General features: G+C 46.2%; 1 protein-coding gene across 1 annotated transcript; it reads right to left on the bottom strand.

Annotated features, from left to right (window-relative positions):
- Positions 1 to 4473: 4473 nt before the first annotated feature.
- Positions 4474 to 5688, bottom strand: LOC119453738 (neuroendocrine convertase 2). The gene has a single exon (XM_037715803.1). The coding sequence runs from the start codon at positions 5686 to 5688 to the stop codon at positions 4474 to 4476; it is 1215 nt and encodes a 404-aa protein (XP_037571731.1).
- Positions 5689 to 15081: the final 9393 nt, after the last annotated feature.

Here is a 15081-nt window from a genome sequence, read left to right as displayed (position 1 = left end):
CTATCTGATTATTTTCGGCCTAATCGCTCGTGGGTGGGCTCAGTTCCGATAGATTTGTTCTTGCAGCGCACAAGGCTTAAAACGTGAGTGTTCTGCACATTGCAATGTAGCAAAGGCGTATTATCGATAGTAACTCGCTTACTCTTGTGGACCGTCACGAAACGTTCAGCTTCGAGCATTCGTGCGCTATCGGTGTAGTACCGTCACTTATTGTGCGTGTATAGTGCACATATATTCAAGTGTGCGCCCATTCACTTATTCTTGACACGTTTGGCGAAAGAGTGGGCGTAAGTTTCCGTGCCGGTTGGGGTAGATGATACTGTACGAGAAACCTGCTATGACAGGAAGCGGCGCTACTCCCTTTATCATTGTTTAACGAGTGGTACTCACTCTTGCCTACGTACCGGAGCTGAAGCCATTTCTTTGAAGGTTAGCGATAGAACACTGGCGGATGAGCAAATTTGTGTCCTCGAGGAAAGCCGTACATCTCGAAGTGGCGGAAATATGTACGGACAGTTGCAGCAGCGGTCCGCGAACTTGGCCATTCCATTCCTTAATATGCCAGTCACTATTTCTGCAGCCAACTACTGCACACGTCTTCAATACACATGATTCAAACCAGCATGAATGGAGCACAGTTCGTTAGCAAAAACTCAGTTGCATTTCCGACAGCTGTTCGCACAGAAGCAAGGTAGAAGCGGTAATGCTTTCGTATTCGTGTGCGGTCGCTGAGGCGACTTATGGCGCGCCGCAGTAAGCGCCATCTCGTTTGTCTAGAACAAACTGCTCCGCGAAAAGGGTCAATACCAGCACGAAACATTTTTTCATTTAGGTATATAGACTCGCGCGCGTAGATCTTTACCTTTATCGCTCGACTACTAACTGTGAGTCGTGACTTGCGCGAAGCTTTTTGCTCGTTAACAAAGTTGCCCACTGCTAAAATGCTTCGTGTATCGGCTAAGACTCTAAGCAATGTACAAACTGCAGTGGAGCTAGAGAGAATGTTTTCCCGGCAACATTCTGATACACGCGCACTATTGGCTTGAGCTGTATATAGTGTGCTTTAGCCTGTTACCTCTGAACAAAGGAGAAAAGGAGATGAAAATATGGAAGTGATGAGGACAGATTAGAGGGATGCTAGTATAGGGGTGTGCGAATATTTGAACTTTCGACTAACGAATCAAATAGGGTCCTAATCGAATAGGACCCTCTTAGATTCAGATTTCGCATCGAATGTGCACTATTCGTAAATCGGAAAATTTTTCGAAGAGCTATCGAATAGTTTTAGAATATTTCAGAGCGTGCACTGTGTGCAATCAAACATGAAATTGGAGCACAATTAGAATACATTTGACCCCCTGGGAATAGTATAGGCATAAAACGTAAGAGCTTACATATATATATATATATATATATATAAACTGCTTATGTGTACCTAATGCTTCATTTGTGCTTTAATAAACAACGTTTAATAACGTGCAATACAGTGGCAGAAACTTGCTACGGCAATGTATATTCCGATGTGAACATTGTTTTATATTAACTGTGAAAGAGGCTGTTCCTTTTTCGAAACTTATTCGCGAAGTATTCGATATTCGATTCGTTTCAGGCACTATTCGATTCATAATCGATTCATAATCGATTCGATCTCAAAAATTACTATTCGCGTACCCCTAGATGCTAGCTAGATGCACAATGATGCAGCGCAGCTAATAGTGCAGGTCCACTTCGGTGGTGTAGAAATGTTCCAGATAGTTAGCAGCCGGCGTCCGTCAATCGGCATCCGCCGCCACATATACAATGTGTTTTGTTTTTGTTTTTTTGGCTGCACCACAATTTTAAAGCTTGTCCGTGTCAGATAGCTAAATTCTTATCCTTCATCTTAATTACTGGATGAGGCGGCCATTGCTTCTACGAGAAATCAAAATACTTAATTAAATAATTAACATAATTACGCTAATTACCTTTCTATGAATTATATTACGGCGCATATTTCTATCTACGAATTGCAGCTAACGAGTATCCAAGGCATATCGACTTAGAACGAATTCTCAGGACTACGCCAGTTTCGAGATATTAATTTTCAAAGTGCCCAACGAATTGCATTGGCGTTCCGGTTACTTTTGTGCTGCAACGCATAAAACAGCGTTTTCTTTTAAAACAGTAAGGGGAACAACAGTGCATTTTTACTGCACCTTTGACGGCGCATATCTCGAAACCGGTTATGAGTCATCGATGTGCTTGATCCACAAGCGGAAATAAGTGTTTCATACGAATCTTTCAAAATAGCCTCCGTTGTTCGCCCAGGAAGAAAAAAAAACTGAGTACAGCGTAGGCAGAGCATTTCTCACCAGTTTCTTCCACTTGACTTTTTTGTTTTGCTCAAAGCAGTTATCCTAAAAATCTGTTTGAAAGCATTTAGTTTAGCATCTCCGAATGTTGCGCATGGTTGCGCTGCGCACGGGCCGAATCCCACGACAAGCCTGGTGCTAGCCTTACGTTCACCGCAGCGGACATGGCGCAACATTAGAAACGACTCACTCGCCAAATTCGGCCCGACAAGGCAAGCGTATACAGCCAGGGCCGGCCTGGCATGTAAGGCTAGCGTGCTGTTAGCGTCCAGGAAGTCAGAGCATAGATCTATGCTCTGACTTCCCGGACGCTGCTTGTGTCCGAGCGGGTGTCCCCTCTGTGTCCGAACAGAGGGTGAGTTGGCGAGAGTGTGAGCGCGAGTGAATGTCAGTGATGGTGAGCACATACATGAGTGAGTATCGCTAAGCGTATATGCGAACGTATGAGCGTGAGTAAGTGCCGGTAATCTTGAGTCGGTACTATACTGTGAATACGAGTAAGTCAGTATCCTGGAAAAAAAATACCCGTGAGTGACTGTCCACTTATTCTGCCGACCTATGCCTGGGACGTCACCTTGCTCGGGGTATATAGACTGTCCGCACCAGTTCAGTCGGTTGAGCTTTAGTGGGCATGACGACCTTAATACAGCTCACCACTGAACTGCCATTCACTTTTTTTTGCACATTAAGCCAGTTCGTAGTGACGATCTAATATTGATTCTGCCATGCCGACGGTCATGCTGTTTGATTGATTATATAGTTGTGTTTGTGCTTGCAAATTTCTTATTTGCAGGAATGTTGTACATAATCCGGAACCTTCTCGCAAAGGGAAATGTTGCCAAAGCTGCCTACTGGCCAGTCAACTATTTCGCTAGAGCTTACCATTTATTTTCGAAATAAATATGCCGAGAACGATCCAATGCAGTCACGGACTATGAGTACTTCTTCTACAGTATAACATTGATGTAGAGGCACACAAGATGCAAATAAACTTTATCATTATTATTTTTTTAATTCACAATGTTGATGACTGTCGCTTCCAGCTGTCGGACCTGTTTTCTTTTTCTAAATGGAGCAAAGATAATAACCTCACCTTGAATGCTGCTAAGACCAACGTCATGACTTTCGCACGCAAAACAGCAAGCATTTCGCTTTCTTATTCGGTAGATTCTGTACCATAGTGTAAGGTCCGTGAGATGAATGATCTCGGTGTACTTTTTGATACAACTTAAGATTTCTCTGCTCACACTAAACGCGCTTCAATTACGGGGTATATGCTCTTTGGGCTCTGTTTGTAGACTATAGAGATAATTCAATTCTCCTACACCGTTCCACAAGTTGTACACAATAATCTGTCTTCCTCCACTCGAATACGCGAAGGTGGCATCTGGAATGTTTTTTTTCTAGATGCAACAGTGACATCTTATAGATCGAGTACAGAAAAAGCTTCTAATTAAATATCATCACCGTTTTGCTAACATAGACATTGTAACTTGTTCTGGCACTGTTGGATTATTGTCATCGCCCTTTACTTGCGCTGCAGACGTAATCGCACTGACCCTCTGTTTCTTTTCAAACGCCTTCACGGTATCCTCACGTGCCCCGAACTCCTCAGTTGTATCATGTTTCGTATTCCACGCAAGCCCACCAGAGAACATAGACCTTTCGATTCATGTTCCTGCCTGGCATCACCAACATTCAACCGTCCACAAAATAGTCAGTCTTTGTAATGCTTTTTAATGATCTCAATATTTTTCATAACTCGCTGTCATTGTTTTTTTCCCGAGCTTTGCGTTGTCATAGTTTCCCACATTGTTCAATTTTGTTTCTCCTCATTTTTCATTTGTATATTCACATTGCACTGTCTTGTATGTGCACTCTTCTTTTCAAATACTTTTTGTTCATTACTTTTTTTTACTTATATTACCCTGCAGTTTGTTTTCTTTTTGTTTAATAATATATGCGTGTGCCAGCACTCGGGCCTTAGCTTTGTTCCTGGACTGATTAATGATTGATTTATTAGTAATATTCATCTATTATTATTATTATTATTATTATTATTATTATTATTATATTATTATTATTATTATTATTATTATTATTATTATTATTATTATTATTATTATTCCAGCGCGAGGGCAAACACACCGGCCGCTTCGGGTGCGGCTGCCGATGTCCCCGAGTGCGTCTTGGTGCATTTCCCGTACAGGTCAGGCGTGGCCACTCCCATGTGTGGGTCCTTGGCGCCGTTGCTGAAGGTGGAGGCCAGGGTCGACGAGCAGGACTCGTCGTAGTGCCCGTTCTCGCCGTCATTGATGGCCGAGTTGATGGACACGGTCCACATGGAGGCCGCGTATCCGTCGCAGTTACAGTCGTCGTCCTCCCCGCCGTCGCCCGACGCCCACACGTAAATGTTGCCCAGGCCGTGGCGACCCTCGTTTACTCCTCGGACAATCGCCCGCATAGTGGCGTTGCGGGGTCCGTCGACAGTTTTTCCGTCGTCGGTAGATCCCCAGGAAGCGCTGTAGATGTCAATCACGTTGGGCTCGTGGCCCATAGAGTTTGCCTCGATCAAGTCCGTCATGTATGGCTGGTCCAGCATACGGATGCCTGCCACCTTAGAATCGTAAGCGACGCCAACGCCGCACACTCCATTGTCTCTCTTGGCGGAGACTTCACCGGCACAGCGCGTGCCATGACTGTTGAACCAATCATCGATGTACCTTGGGTATGGGAAGGGGTCGTTGCTACTGAAGTCGTAACTGGCCTTGTAATTGTAATTGTCCCGAAGGTTCGGGTGCATATAGTCAACCCCATCGTCCATAATGGCTGTAGTAACATTCTTGCCCATAAATCCCTGAGCCCAGGCGGCCTCAACGTTCAGATCCAACCGCGGCTTGCCGCCATTCTGGCCGACATTTTTCAAGTACCACTGGTACGTGAAGTAAGGGTCCGTTGGTTCCCGCTGAAGCCTCAGGTTTTCGGGCCCCAACTTGAGCTCCGTGTAGCCCCGTTTGACCCGCTTGAAGTCCGTCTGCTGGATGGCTGTCTCCACCGGCGGGTCGGCCCGGAGTTTGCGCATGTGCGGGACGCTTCGCTTGGTGCGGCCCCGGGGCACGGCGCGATGAACGAAGTGGTACTCGTTCTTGGACCCCAGCACTGGCCCGATGCTGTGGAATCCGTTGCGCTTGGTGACGGCTTTTGCGGCGCGGGGCTCGTGGTCTCCTCTTAGCCGAACCAGGAAGGAGTTGGTGAAGACTTCGCGCGGCTCCAGGGCGCGGACGGCGGGCACCAGGCCGCACACGAGCAGGACTAGGAGCCGCAGCACCGATGCCATGCCCGCTCTGTTCTCCCAGCGGTGCCCGCTCTCCCCGCTCTGTTCTCCCGGCCAGTCCCGCAGCATGGCGCCCAGTAAGGACGCATGCTTGCTCTGCTCGTGCCCTTTTTTCGCAAAACAGCAGTTCTTTCGCTGTGAAAAGTGTGAAAAATGTGTGCGTGCGAAATCTGTGACCTGGCCAGACGACGAACTGGATCTTTTGAAGTCGGGATCGCGCTCCTTTTGCTGCAATTTGTGTGAGTTAAATCAGCAGGGTGTTACGCCTAGCGACAACGACCCGACGGCGTGCTCCCCGCAGCTTTCCCTTTCCCGAACTGGTTCCCCCTTCTCCTCTTGTGCCCCACCGGGTGACCTTGACGGCAGCATGGCAGGTCTGCGTCGCCTCCTCCTCGACGCACTGGAGGGAATCTCGTTCCTGAGCAAAGAAGTTTCCCAACTGCGAGAGGAGAATGAACGCCTTGTAAGGACCATTCCCGCGGCGTGGAGCAGCAGACCCAAGTCGTCGCCTCCCTTCGAGCGGAGGTTCGTTGCCTGCGCGACGAGCTGTCGCGACGTGCAACTGCCATGCCTGTGAACACACCTGTCGACTTCGGAAAGTCATCTACCCTTACTCCTTCTACTCCTGCCTCAACGCGAGCTAATGTACCTGTGTTACAACGCACTGCTGAACAACGAGATGCCGTTTCCCCATGTGATTTCGCTTCGTCCACTGAAAAAGCACCCAAGACTACACAAAAAAACAAGAGTCCTGCCTCGGTTGGAGTGCGAACGACTTCGAAATTATCTGTAGATCAACGGCCGCACCGACCTAAAGCTATTTTTGTGTCTAATTTGAGCTCTGAAACAACCTCTTCCGACCTGACCAAGCACTTAAAGGCCTTGAATATTTCTCCCCTCTCCTGCCGGCGACTTAGAACTAAATATCAATCATATTCTTCTTTTCATGTAGCCGTCGATGATGAAGCCCTTAAGCGCCTGAACGACCCGTCAATGTGGCCAATGGGTTGCTTGTTCAAGCCGTTCTGTGGGGTGCTACACGATGACATGATTCATGCTACTGATATAACCCCCAAGAATCAAAGTGGCGTATAATTTGGACATTTTTTACCAAAACGCTTGTGGACTTCGCACCAAAGCACGTGAATTTTTTTGCAATGTAATCTCATCTTCTTTTCCTATTTTTGTTATTTCTGAAACTTGGCGGTGTGGTAACATTTCATCTTCAGACTTCTTTCCACCGCACTACAACGTCTTCCGCAGTGACCGGGACTTCAGTGGATCTCATCAAAAAGGTGGTGGCGTACTGATCGCAGTTGACAATTCACTGAGATGTGTATGGCGCATCGATATAGAAAGTGTACGGGAGTCGATATGGCTAGAAATAAGCCTAGCCTGATGTGAAAAATTGTTGATTGGATCGTTCTATCTACAGCCGAATATTTCCCCTGTTTTGTATGATGAGGTCATCTCTTCCGTTGAAAGTGTAATATTCTCCCATAGTAAGCACAAAGTAATTCTTCGTGGTGATTTTAATACGCCAGGTATTGATTGGAACACACTTAGATATTCTCATTACAATCATTACACAGAGAAGAAATGCAGCCTGTTGTTGGACTTCCTCTTCATCTGTTCCCTTCAGGAGCATAACTTGATCGCCAATTCCTGTGGCAACGTCTTAGATCTTTGCATCTCGAATTCTCAGGTTTTAGATGTCTCTCGTTCCGAAATTTTCCTTGTGCGTACCGATAAGTTTCATCCGCCACTAAAGATAACTGCCTCTGTGTCAGCACTGAGGCAGAGCTCCTCCAGCGGCGTAAATGAATCCCCACGCTTTGCTTTCAAGCATGGTGATTATCTTGGTTTATATAATTTCTTGTCCACCACCGACTGGTCACTGGTTAAAGACAAAAGCAATGTTAATGACCAAGTAGATCAGTTTACGGAGCTTGTTTTGAGCAGTATGCGCAAATACATTCCCCAGTACAGGCCTAAACGCTCTAGATATCCCCACTGGGTTTCGTCTGAACTCATAATTGCCCTAAAGCATAACGATCGCGCACACCGAAAATCTAGAATTCTGTTGACTAATGAGTGCAGAGAAGAATCCGCTCTTTTCGGGCTCTCTGTAAACGTCTCTATAAGCGGGATCAAGACTCATATATGGCATTCTTTGAAAAGAGCGCCTCCGACCGGCCGGTGGAATTTTGGAAGTATATCCGTAAGCGCTCCAATAAACGTGGAGAGGGTTTTCGCTTACTTGACTCTAGAGGGGCAGAAGTCCAAGAAGTCGCGGATTGTTTTGCAGCTCATTTCTCTTCCTTATATAAAGATGCAGGTTTCAACGCTGGTGTCAGTCAGCAGCACACGATGGTTCCTACATCTAGTGCGGTGTTGTTTGATGAAAAGCTTGTCCACGAATGCCTTAAGCGCTTGAAGCCTTCCCTATCCTGCGGTCCTGATGGCATCCCCTCCGCAATTCTTAAAGCTTACGGCAGTACATTTGCTCCAGTATTGACATCTATATTCAATAACTCTTTGACTACTTCCACTTTCCCTCACATGTGGAAAACTGCTCGTGTTTTTCCTGCATTTAAGTCTGGATGTAAATCAGATGTCTCGAATTATCGCCCAATTTCTCTTCTCTGTGCTACGTCCAAGATTTTTGAGCTTGCTCCTCACAACATATTGTCTTGTACTGTGAATAACTCGCTCATTCCGAATCAGCATGGATTTCTCACCGGCCGCTCCACTATCACAAATCTCGCAAGTTTCATGACACAGATCTCCACGCCGGTACTTCAAAGGGGGCAAGTCTACACCATTTATTGTTATCTCAGCAAGGCTTTTGATGTAGTCAGCCACTCGCTGCTTCTGATCAAGCTTACGCACTTTTATGTTGATTCGTCAGTTGTGAATCTCTTGCGCAGTTATCTTCTTGATAGATCGTGTTATGTTAACGTCAATGGCCAAACGTCTTCTTCTTACATGGCCACTAGCGGCGTCCCTCAAGGGTCAGTATTAGGACCACTCCTTTTTAAAATTTTTATTAATGACGTTCTTTCTGTTATCCGGAACTCTTCTTTCCTTCTATATGCCGATGACATCAAGATTTTAAAGAAAATTCACACTGTTGATGACTGTCGCGCCCTGCAGTCCGACCTGTTTTCCTTTTCTAAATGGTGCAAGAATAATAACCTTACCTTGAATGCTGCTAAGACCAAAGTCATGACTTTCACACGCAAAACAGCAAATATTTCTTTTTCTTATTCTGTAGATTCTGTGCCGTCGTGTAAGGCCTGCGAGATCAATGATCTTCGTGTACTTTTTGATGCAACCTTACACTTTTCGGCTCACACTAAACGTGTTGCAATGCGGGGTATGCGCTCTCTTGGTTCTGTATGCAGACTATCGAGGGAATTCAAGTCTCCTACACCGTTCCGCAAATTGTACACAACCATCTGTCTTTCTCAACTCAAATATGCGTCGGTCGTCTGGAATGGCTCTTCTAGATCCAACAGTGACATTATAGATCGTGCCCAGAAAAAGTTTCTAACCGCTTTGTAAACCTGGACATTGCACCCTGTGCTAGCACTGTTGGATTGTTGTTACGGCCCTCACTTCGCGACCGACGTAATCGCGCTGACCTTCTCTTTCTCTTCAAACTCCTTCACGGTAACCTCACGTGTCCCGAACTTCTCAGCTGTGTCCTGTTTCGTATCCCACGCAAGATCACCAGAGAACATAGACCTTTCCATGTTCCTGCCTGTCATCACGAACACTCAACTGTCCACAGAATACAGAGTCTTTATAACGCTTACTTTCGTGATCTTGATATCTTTCATAACTCCTTGTCATCGTTCTTTTCCGAGCTTTGCCTTGTGTTATAATTTCCTGCATTGTTCAAGTGCCCTTCTCCTCCTTTTTCTTTTGTATTTACTTTGCGCTTTGTTGTCGGTACTCTCTTCTTTTCACAATTTTTATCTTTATTCATATATTTTGTTTTTGGTTTGTACACAAACCACTAAACAAAACACTATATTCATAGTGTTTTGTTTTTGGTTTGTAATGTATGCATGCGCCAGCACTCAGACCTTAGTGTTGTTCCTGGGCACGTTAAATAAACATGATTGATTGATTGATTGATTGATTGATTGATTGATTGATTGATTATATGAGCGTGGTGCACTTACGTATTGTATTTATAGGTTTAGCCTGTGCTGAATCCCGTTTCGGCGTATAATTTCTGCACTGTTCACACATGAACAATGTCTTCAGAAGCAAACCCCTGCCTGGTTTAACACATAGCAAATAAATAAATAAATAAATAAATAAATAAATAAATAAATAAATAAATAAATAAATGGTTATCCGCAAGATTGTCATGTAATTTTGTCGTAAAGCGCTATAAATCAGTGTGACATCGTCATACAGAACCACCTTCTGTTTGCTGTAATTTAGAGTGATCGCCCAATCTTCTGATACCCCTGGCCCCTGGACAAATTTAGTGTGATTTTCAGCGAGTTCACTTCGCTGCTAGTGTCATTCCGCAGGCTGTCACACAGGAACGCTTAGTGACACTCGCTGTAGAACGCACTCGGCAGCGAGTTCGTTCGGCGAACTCACTTCGCTGAAGTGAGTTCGCCGATAACTGATATTTAAAGCAGACTCAATAGTAATTTTAAACCACGTTTTTCGTGATTGGAAATGTTATAAGCTTATTAGATATGCTTTACTTTTTAAAAAAGCTACCGTACAATTCTCGATCTCAGGGTGTTTATGTGTAATGGCCGCGCAATTGTTTATGCCTGTGTATGCCTGTGCTAGCCACCCTAACTGTGCAGCGGCTGTCGTTTGTTCGGAGTTTATTGGACGGAAGTATTTCATCAATGATGACATGTTCGGACGAGAAGACCAAGGCGGCTCATACGTGGCGTGCCTCGATAGTACCGCTTCTCGACCGCCGTTCAGGAAGACGACACGTTTGTCGTTGTGGTACAAACGCCGTATACAGTACAAACGCCGCAATCTTTCCTCAAGCGCGGGTGACCGTGGAACGCTGCCCTTCCTCAGCTGACCAATAAATCGAGCGCAGTGTCTCCATATAACATCTTGGTCGTTTTACAGCCAAGTGGTCCGTAGGCGGCAAACCAACGCTGCAATAACAGGCGTCAAACACTCGCGATCCGTTCTTGTGCCATATCTGCATCGGAATCCGGCATTTTCCCTCTGCTCGCCTTGGATGAGACGCTCTCTTGTCCTCGCTTGTGATGATCGATAATATTATTGCGGCTGCAATCAACTCCTTCATTTGCACTAAACTTTATTCTAAATGCTCTTTTTAGCGCTGTTCTTTTGAAAACTATGGTTAAAATAACAAATATATGTTGTGCCTAGTGTTTCACCCATTGTCAGTGTCATCAATGCCAAACAACACTTTTCCTTCTCGTGTAGCAGCGTGCCGCCAAAGTGACACTCTTCAGTGCACTTGCTCTAAGTGACACTAAAATTGCCCGTGTGACACAGGTATGAGATTAGTTTAAAAATATTATCACATAGCTCTGATCTTCAGGACCAACTTTGGGCCATCCAGCAAGCCCGGGAAGCTACCGAGAGACAGGGTCTCTCTGCTGCCCCCGGCGCGGCATAGACCCAGGCCATCAATTTGCAGGATATTTATTAAAGTTGTCTCACACATAGATTGTTTTATATAATACGCTGTGTAAAAGTGTGCTCGGAGACTTTTAGGAAATTGATTTCGTTAAGTGATAAAATAGTAAAAAGGGCAAGCCAGCCATCTCCTTTTTTACAGTGTGTTTGTCTTCGCCGCAGTGTCTGTCTTGGCGTGAAAATCAAACTCGGTCCCTGCACGCTGTCCTGCACTGAAAAGGCTGCGCCTGCTTCTCCGAAGCGTCGGAAGGTGTGGCCTTAATATGTGATGGGAAAATCCTAACGAATGGATTTGATGAGCATATTGTGCACCGGAAATGTTAAAACGATGTTCACGAATCTGTGATGGACTTGTTTAGGTATGATATGGCTCCCTATCGGATACTAATTCCACAAAGCAATAGGTGCGTTTCAGGTGGTAAGTATGCTTAGGTTTCGATAGTTTATCGTGCTGTGATTTAATTCTCTTGCCAGGACGCAAAGTGCAAGCAGGTGCTCGAATTGACGTTCAGCACTTAGCAGGACACAAACAAAGCAGGAAAATGACAAAGGAAAGGCACGGAGGTTAACCACGACCGAGCCCGGTTGGCTACCCTGCACCGGGGGAAGGGAAAAGGGGTGGGAAAAATTAAGAAGAGAAAGCTCACCATGGATATCGCCGACGTAGTAACAGTTTCCTGCTCTATATAAAAGACGGTCACTCAGTTCGAATCACAGATGGTCACTCAGTCCGGTAGTCTTCAGTAATCGCAGCAGCGCTTTTGTGGCCTTTCGTAGCTGCAATATGAGAAACCATGGTCCCAAAATTTTGTTCAAGGTGAATATTGCTCTGTGGAACTGATTTATAGCTGTGCAGAGGTCATGCCTTTCATTTTCAAAAGAGCCGTTAACATAGAGTACTCGATAAAACAACCTGATGAGAGTAGGCGTGAATATGCCACGATCAACCAGATGCACGCGACGCGTTGAAAAAGTATGCGCACGCTCAGGTCTCGAGTGGTGCCTGTGCAAGGGCGCCCCTCACCGACTCGAGACAGCTGAAAAACGAACAACTGCTCCTGTGCAGCAGGAACATTATTTTCCAAAGTAATATAGCGCGTGGTGCGTGGCGTCGGCCAGGCAGCTTACCGGTGAGTGTCGCAAGCACGGGTGAGACCATGTGAACTGGGAGCGACTGGCACACGGAAGGCATGGCTTTGGTTACAGAACGAAAAAGTACACACCTTCATTTTCTTCGTCGGCACGTACTGTTGTCCTAATGCGTCGCCGGTCAACTTCCACTAGAACGTTGGTTGCCAAGCACGATAATCTTGGAACATACTTGAACAGATTAACTTTAATGTGCAAGCGCGTTCACTTGGTCCATTCGCACTATAGCAGACCTACTCGAATACGCACCTTTCGCACATATCCCACGTTTATCACGGATTCATCGGTGTGCGCTCACCAGAAACAAAATATTCTGAACATACAGGCGACGAAGCTTATGGCGTCAAGTCCTTTGTGTTTGTGGTGGCAATCCAAAGCCGGCGCTAATCTGCAACCGCAGCGGCGGAGTCCACGGAATCACGGCGGCTGAAGACGCACTTCACATTCGGTTCCGACAGTTTTTTTTTTCAGTCGAACACAGCGTAGTTGTAGCCCCTTGACCTTAAGTTACCTTACATAGCAACAATCACAGACGGAACACGTTGCAATCGCACTAATTCCCAATGACATCGCTACCGTTCCAAGCTGCCACTGGGAGCTTGGAACGGTAGCGATGGAGCGTTCCAAGCTGCCAGGCCGATGAGGAGAGTGGCTCGGCCCGTTGGTTCGAGGCTACGTTCCTCCTCGCCGATAAAACGGTCTATAGTCTTCCCCGAATTGTGCCTTATGTGGTGAACTTTTCGGGTGTGTGGTTGCGCCCTCAGTTTGAGGGAGGCATGGCTTCACAACCTAAATGCCTTCCACGCGCGAGTTTTGAAGACGTATAGTGTTCACTGAAGGGTGCCGCAGGAAGGGAGTGTTACGACGGTTGATTGCCGCTCTTCGAGATGCGGAGTTGATCAGCGTCTGGGTACACACCCTTGCTAACAATGTATGAGACGCTCAGGCGGAGCAATTGTCGGCCAAGCATGCCAGGCTAACCCCGCCTGCTGCTACACCCCTACCACTACACCACCTATTTGTGTGGTGCTGTGCTTGCCCTGAGGAACAACTGCGGTTTAAAGAAAATCCGCACGACGTGTAGCCACAGGTGACGCCGCCGTCGAATTCGAACATATCCAAGCCAACTCTTATGGGACATCTGTCACTGCAAAAGAGGGGGCAAAAGGGTCGCCGTGTTCTTACCCGACCATAGAGAACGACTGTCATCATTTCGACATATCTACTCATTCTTGGTAGGAATGGCCGACAGTGCCGATTACAATGCTTGTGGTGGCGAAGAAACTGTACAACACCTTCTTTGGTACTGTCGGCCCATAGAAGATGAAAGGTATTCCTTCTGCACCGCTCAAACCCAGCTAGACAGAAGATCTTTCTCAATGAGCAAAATCTGGGGTCATGGTCTCACACATCACAGCTTCAGTAGGCCACAAGAACACTTCCACGATTCCTCAAGCCAACTGGACTGAGCGACCGTCTGTGACAACGCTCATGTTTATATCACGTCGGCGACTACAGTGCAACTAAACCTTGATTTTATCTCCTTCGCTTAAGCTCTTCCGCCCCTTTTCCTGTCCCCTTGGGAAGGGTAGCCAACCGGGCTCTGTCCCAGATTATCCTCCCTACATTCCGTTTATCCTTTTTTTCTCTTTCTCTCTCTCTATGCTCAGGAGAACGAGAGCACATCCGTAATCTGCAGCAGCTGCTCCTGTTTGATCGGGTGCAGGAAACGGGACGACTACGACACTACGCAGCTGTAACGGAAACATACAACAGATGTTCGTATGGATATATATATATAATCGAGGTGGGAAAAAAGAAGTTCTGGTTTGGTACCCTGCACTGGGAGAATGAGAAATTCCCACCTCGATTATATATATATATATATATATATATATATATATATATATAATCGAGGTGGGAAAAAAGAAGTTCTGGTTTGGTACCCTGCACTGGGAGAATGAGACATGAAAGGCGGAAAGAATATCGGAGAGCAAAAACAAAGGCGCGAAAAAAATAGAGGAGGTTGGGAAGGCCCATACAAAATGGCGAGGTACCTTTATGTGAAAATGCAGGCGATAACACAAAAATTCAGTGGCGATTTAGCGGTAAATGCGCGACAAATGCGTGTGCATTGCATCGCACCTTTCTGAGGTCCCGGATCCACAATTTAAAATCGCGTTCACCCCATTGCAAAGTGTTGTTCAGCAGCTCAATCGAGACGCGTCCTGCCTCTTCGAGGAGCGAAGTGCAACTGACGGCGCAGACCACCGTCAGTGCTCTGGGCTGGACTACTAACTTGGGTATTTATGTTTACTACCTCTAGACCCGGAAGTGTTAGCCAGCGCCGCAGAAAGCCATGGTGGACGGATGTGGAACATCCTTGTTTGCCCCATGGCGTCGCGTAACACGTGGACTTGGGAGAGTAGGCACGTGGCTAAAAAACCCTCGTTCGCGACCTAATGACATCATGGCTGCCATATTTGAGACCCTCGCTATGAATGAAAGGGGGAGAGAGCAAGGAGAGAAAAAGCATGGAGGTCAACCAGACGAGCGTCTAGTTTTCTACCCTACACT

Source organism: Dermacentor silvarum, chromosome 1, assembly GCF_013339745.2.
Source record: "Dermacentor silvarum isolate Dsil-2018 chromosome 1, BIME_Dsil_1.4, whole genome shotgun sequence".
NCBI classification, from domain to species: domain Eukaryota; kingdom Metazoa; phylum Arthropoda; class Arachnida; order Ixodida; family Ixodidae; genus Dermacentor; species Dermacentor silvarum.
The sequence above is the reverse complement of the archived record's forward strand: the minus strand, read 5'-3'. Positions and strand labels throughout refer to the sequence as shown.